The following is a 6,000-nucleotide window of genomic DNA, read 5'->3' on the forward strand; positions in this document are numbered from 1 at the left end:
AGGATGTTACAGTTTTGGTGGGTTTGGTTAGAGATGTTCTTAAGCTTGTGTCATAGACACAATAGCTAACGTGCCTCTCTTACATATGAGGGGAAACATTTACTGAAAAGAATAAAAACTGATGCATACAAATGTATCTTGTCTCATACTTGGTAGCTAAGCCTTTAATACCAATAATTAAAATGGATCCAAACAGTAAAGGCACAGTTGATTATAAATAAACTTTCCTTACTGGGAACTCTGCTCTAAAGTCCCTGTGCAAGACTTATATGTAGTAGCCTCCAGTTATCATTTTAAAAAACCCATCACTCAGTTTAATTGACTGATTGATTGATTTTCAAAACAATGCTGTGAGGGATAGTTGGGTTGTCTGGTGTAAGGAATATGTAATACCAGCTGCATCTTGTATACATCTTGGAGACATTCCCCCACCCACCCACTCAACCTCCTCCCCTGGAAATATCTGAAATGCTGGCTGTAGTTAGTCCCTAGGGGTTAATGATTTTTTTGGGGAGCGGGAAGGGGGTTAGATAACATCATTAAATGCATTAGTCTCTCACCCCAAAAATCATGCCAAAAGCAAACTATTTCTGTGCAAGACTGCACTCTGACATGATATATACACAGTGATAGAAGTATTCAGCTTAGTGTATTACCATCCAAGTCAATAATTTCTTCCATGTTTATAAAACTATGTTTAAGACCTTTTTAAACCTCTTTAAGATCTTTGGAACTTCATGTGTCATTTGCAATTCAGCTAACAGCATTGGTATACAAAAGGCAGTTAACCAGTTTTTCATGTTTTCACTTAAATGCATAGAGTTTATAGACGTTAAAGAGGCATCTAAGTATTTAATCATTTTGCCATTTACAGATTCATCCTGGCTTGACAGCATCATAAATGCTGCTATGTTTACAGCTGGGATAAATGTAAACACTCTAGTAAATTAAACACTAACAAGGGTGTGTTTCCTTCACCCCAAAAAAATTATATCTCTGTACAGGGCTGTCTTGGGGTTAGTCACCCTGGTCTCCTCATTTCTTACTAGGGCTGGGTACCTATTCTCAAGACCCTTCAGGCTACGCGCCAATACTTTGTTTACACTCTTATGGTCAGGCTGAGCAGTGATATATCCTAGGTAGGTGGAGCCTATTTACAACCAATGCTCTTACTTTATCTGCATTTGGGAAATTAACTTTTGTTTCTTGCAGGGTCTCTTCTCTTTAAGAGGGTGGGTGAGATAAGTATTGTGGCTTGGAAATGTTTGCTTTTTACAGTTCAAGGATAATCTAGTTTAATTATCTAATAGATGGCCTAAGTGAAAACGCATCCTTGGAATATGACTGCACTGCTGTTCGCTTCCCAAGATGTTGCATCAGCAAGACTTAGTTTGTCTTGTGTAAACAAATTGCATTTAGTTACCCTAAGCAACAGAGTCAATATCCCCTGCTACTTTTGGAACAACTGACTTAGAAAACAGATCACTCTGAAGCAGTGAATCAGCTTTGTGTCACTATTGGAAGTGACAGTGCAGACCAATGGCTGGGATAGTTCACTGGAGGAGAGAATAGGACAAAATAATACGTATTTAAATGTGTTGGCTGTTTTGGTTTGACTGCTGGATTCCTTTGTGGCAAATAAACCAGCAGAGCTGTGCTTTTCTTAACTCTTCACGGCAAGCCACAGTGCTGGTGAGGGTAGTGTGATTATTTTTATTCTGAACTCCACCCTTTGGCAAGAAATTAATACATTTAAGGTTGCCTCCTGATCTTGTGTCAAAAATGGCTGAATTAGCGGCTTGAGAAATCTTCAAAAAGGGAAGCCCATGACAAATGCAATGTTGGATTCATTAGCAGTAGTAAGTCCTGCAAGACAGGCAGAGCTTGAAATTGAAATACTGAGAAGATGCCAGGAGACTGTTGCTTTGGATTAGCACTGTTAAACCTGCTTTAACGCTGTGCAGAAAAAAAAAGTCACAGAGATGTATTGAGTAATTACAGGATTTTTAACAGTGCTGTCATGCATAGTGGAGTGTCATGCTCATGCCATTGTAATGACTGACGGTTGTATTTTAATCACTAGAAATATTCTGTTAGATTTCTTAACTTTTTAGTAAGTTATTATTAATACACATCCATTTGCCTTCCAGGAATTTAGTTTTTTCCTCCAAATTGAAAGGGTCTCTCTCTATCTCCTCTCTCATCCTGCTTACTCTAAACCTGTTGCTCCTAAATCTCTGACCTCAACTCCGGATTATGTCGCAGAATGGAGGTGTCAGCCTCATTGACAAGGCAGGAGGAAGATGTGGTATGAGGTAGAAGTCTCCTGGTTCTGTAGTTACCTTTATGATTTTTCTTCAGGGAAAGCAAGCTAGTTGTTACCCTCTCAGAAAGATACTGACTTACAGAGTCAATGAGCATAAAATTCACGGAGGGACAGCTCACCTTTAGATTTAAAACTAATAAATCTGGTAAAACAATTAAGACTAACTCAGTGGTTGTGTTAGTGTGAATAGCAAGGGTATACAGGAGGGATGGCTATTCCGATATAACTACTTACCTGTTGCTTCATTGTTTTTGCTACATTGGAAATGTGAGCTGCCTGCTGAAGTTATGTGGAAAGCTGGTGATAAAATAGCTTTTGCTGTTCTTCTGCGCTGCCTTTGAGAAGAAACTTGTCATGCTATTTGCTTATTTCAGCTAGTTCTATGCAGTGAGTTAACGCCAGGGAAGGGTGTTGGATTTTGATGGCAGTTAGAAGCTGAAGTTCCCTTTTTAACCACATAATGGGTGCAGTAGCAGGAAAAACAAGTTTCCTGATTCTGCTTTGTGGATTTGATGGAAGTTGAGGGGAGACCAGTCATCATATCCTTTGAAAGGGACACTGTCAACTTGGTTTTTTTTAATCGACTAATTTCAGAAAATTCCATTTTTTGATGCAACCGTAATCTTTAAAATATATATTCAGGGCCTTGTATTTAAAACAATTTCCTAAGGGTTTTTTCTGTTTTTCTTATAGGGGTCTTTTCAGCAAAGGAAAACTTGATCATACAAGGGAAATTGAAATTGACTGTACACAAAATAAAGTGAAAAACACAATCTTTCGCCAACTCCTTTATGTTACGAACATCAGCTATAATAAATATAAAATTTTCAGACAGATGTTTCTCCATTAATTTTCTCTACCTCTGCTGAAACTGACAGAATGCTAGTTTTGCTTATATGAACACTTACTTACCCATTATGGACTAACTGATACCACCAACCCACTTTATATAAGCTTCTGAACAGCAGTAACATGAAATTTTGGTCACCACCAGCCTGGGTAAGATTTGATATAGAGAAAGGGCTATAGTGAAAAAGCACTATCTCCAATTACGCATTCAGTCCCCTTTCCTCTCTGCCTTTTATCATTACCTGTATTTTCTACATGTAAATCAAAAACTGATCAAATGTAAAAGTGACTACTCTGTCATCTGGGTATTAGATCAGCACATCATTGTGTGTTCATAAGGCTGTGTATTGGTGTATGTGGCATCAGTTTTGAATTGGTGCTACGCTTCTGCCTTTATGAGTGTGTGGATTGCAATAGAAGCTTACTGCAGCCTTTTCCTCTTCTTCACAGGTTATGGACAAGACTTGAGTGGTTTTGGACAAGGTTTCTCCGACCCCAGCCAGCAACCCCCCTCCTATGGAGGCCCCTCAGTGCCACCATCAAGTGGCCCACCTGCAGGAGGAAGTGGGTTTGGACGAGGACAGAACCATAATGTGCAAGGATTTCACCCCTACAGACGCTAGCACGTGCTGGCAATCAGGGAATCCTGTCCACAGTGGGATATCTGGTAGCAGCTGAACCCAGGAATCCCAGACTTCTGAACTTGTGACAATCACATACTTGATGGAGGAAAAACCTAACAACATTGGGGGAGGGGAACGGGAGGGGGGAATGGCTTTTGAAGGCAAAGCTGTGGGTATTTGGACTGCAGGTTTTAAATATATTCCTTTCTCTAACCCATCAGCACAAATAAAGAAAATGTCACTGGTTCAAACTACAGGGTTTTAAAAATGTCTTCAGCTTTAATTCAGAACTTCAGGTTTCTTTTTTTGAAATTATTTTTCCTGAGCCTTTGTTTTACCGTATATTGTAAACTTTTATGTTTAAAGAAAAATATATACATTTACAGATTGTGAAATTTTTAAGAGAAATTTTCTACTATGTATGCTGGCTTATTTTTTAATTTAAAACAGGGTTTCTGTTAGCACTGTTGGAAGTGATGGTCAGTTTCAACCCCTTTACTTCTAACATAGTGGTGGAGCAGTTGGTCCAGAAACTCTGGGAGTTAAAAGACGAAATCTACTGAGTGTATTTTGCTTTTGTTACCTGACAGTGTAGAACTGGTAACAATGCAGGTGCAGACTTGTTGATGCACAGAGTCACTTATGAAGTACAGCATTTAGATCTGTGCTTCAAACTCTTTAAAATCCTCTGTGGATTTCATATGGGGTTAATGGAGGCCTTGTTAAGATGTAGATTTCCCTCAGGCAAAAGGTTTAGGTGCATTTTGCACTAACCAGTGATTACCCCTGGTTTGAATAAAGAGAAGTACATTTGGATTAGAAACACAAGCCTGTCTCCATTTTTTTTTTCTTATAAATTTTTCCATGTGAATTTGTGTTCTCATGAAAGTTGCCAGATTGACAGCCCTGGAAATGAAGTTCTTGTGGGTACAGCCTCAGTGTGTGCTTATCCACACATTTTGCCTTGTGCCTCAACCAGGACCTTTAGGTACTGCCTAGAAGTGCAGGCATAATGCACTCTACATACCCATTCAGCCCTTAACGCAAGTGATATGGTTGTGCTGATGTAGGATTTGGACTGAGACCATTAAATTAATTTCATAGGCTACTGAAGAATCTCAGTAGTTTTAGGTCTGTACCAGCCTGGGCTGGATTTGAACTGGTAATCTACAGGTAAAAGATTCAGTATATCATTGTCTCTAAAACTCTTCTGTGTCTTACATGATGTGTGTGGCTATAAACAGGAATTGATGCATTACAGAGCATTAGCATGTCAAATCAGTGATATGCTTCAGTGTAGCATTAAAGATGAGATAAGTTTCAAGATGATCAGGCTGCAAAATAATCTTAAATCCTAAATGTAGCATGTAAACATATACACAAGATCTTAAAATTTAAGAGTGGGGGGGTGTCTCTGACAGAATATATCCACCTCTGAATATATTCAGAAGAGGGTGAGACTAACTCCTCTGAGATTTGGAAATCCTTTTGCTCTCATATATATATTAAAAAAGCACAGGCAGTATCTGTATTGCACTGTTCTCTGGGATATTCTTTAATTTCTTGTATCCTCATACAAGTCCAGGTAGTGTTGCCTCTCCATATCAAGGATTTGATCTATGAAAAAAAATCCTTCACTGCATAATTCCCCTGGAATCAGCTTTGTGTTGTTTTGAGCAGTGATAGTGGATTAAACCCGAATTAGATGAAAATTGCTATATGAGTGAGGAGCTTTATTCAGGGAAGTGTTTCAGGGACAGGTTACAGGGAGCTAATCAACTGTGCTGTCAACTTCATAGAGCTGGGTTCATATGTGTTCAGAGTGTGAACTAAATCTGAGTTTGAACCTGTAGTGACACTTCACCACCACATCCAAAATGCTGCCATAAATCTACACCTTCACCAGCCACTCCCACTATGCCCAGATCCTCTCCCAACCCATTCACTAGCTTCCCCTTAACCTCTGTCATATTTAGACTCCTTGTGCTTACTTTCAAAGCCCTGCATAACTTGACTTCTACCTACCTCGCTGCAAATAACTAAACATGCTCATCGTGCTTTTCTTCCTTGCAGTCTCTGAAGGAGCTCTCTCCAGCCTGATTTTTTTCAAATGCCTCTGCTAAGTCCATAAAGCACACTTCATTTGGCCTTAGTATTAAAACAGAGAATTAAATAATATAAACATAAAAACAGTACCAGCAC

At 39.1% G+C, this 6,000-nt stretch overlaps 1 protein-coding gene across 8 annotated transcripts in view; it reads left to right on the plus strand.

Moving 5' to 3' along the window:
• The window catches only part of DAZAP1 (DAZ associated protein 1), a 32,229-nt gene extending 27,603 nt beyond the window's left edge, over window positions 1–4,626 (plus strand). For 4 of the 8 annotated variants that reach the window (XM_067559472.1, XM_067559463.1, XM_067559511.1 and 1 more), the window contains one exon: window positions 3,626–4,626. In XM_067559472.1, coding sequence (XP_067415573.1) covers window positions 3,626–3,798 — 173 coding nt within the window. In that variant the 3' untranslated portion in view covers window positions 3,799–4,626. Of the gene's footprint in view, window positions 1–1,049; window positions 1,140–3,019; window positions 3,572–3,625 lie in introns of those variants that run through there. The other 4 variants (XR_010921966.1, XM_067559489.1, XM_067559481.1 and 1 more) reach the window with 4 other exon arrangements.
• Window positions 4,627–6,000: the final 1,374 nt, after the last annotated feature.

The sequence above is a fragment of the Emydura macquarii genome, unplaced genomic scaffold, assembly GCF_026122565.2.
Source record: "Emydura macquarii macquarii isolate MOO-44397 ecotype Brisbane River unplaced genomic scaffold, CSIRO-AGI_Emac_v2 contig_306, whole genome shotgun sequence".
Taxonomy (NCBI): Eukaryota; Metazoa; Chordata; order Testudines; family Chelidae; genus Emydura; species Emydura macquarii.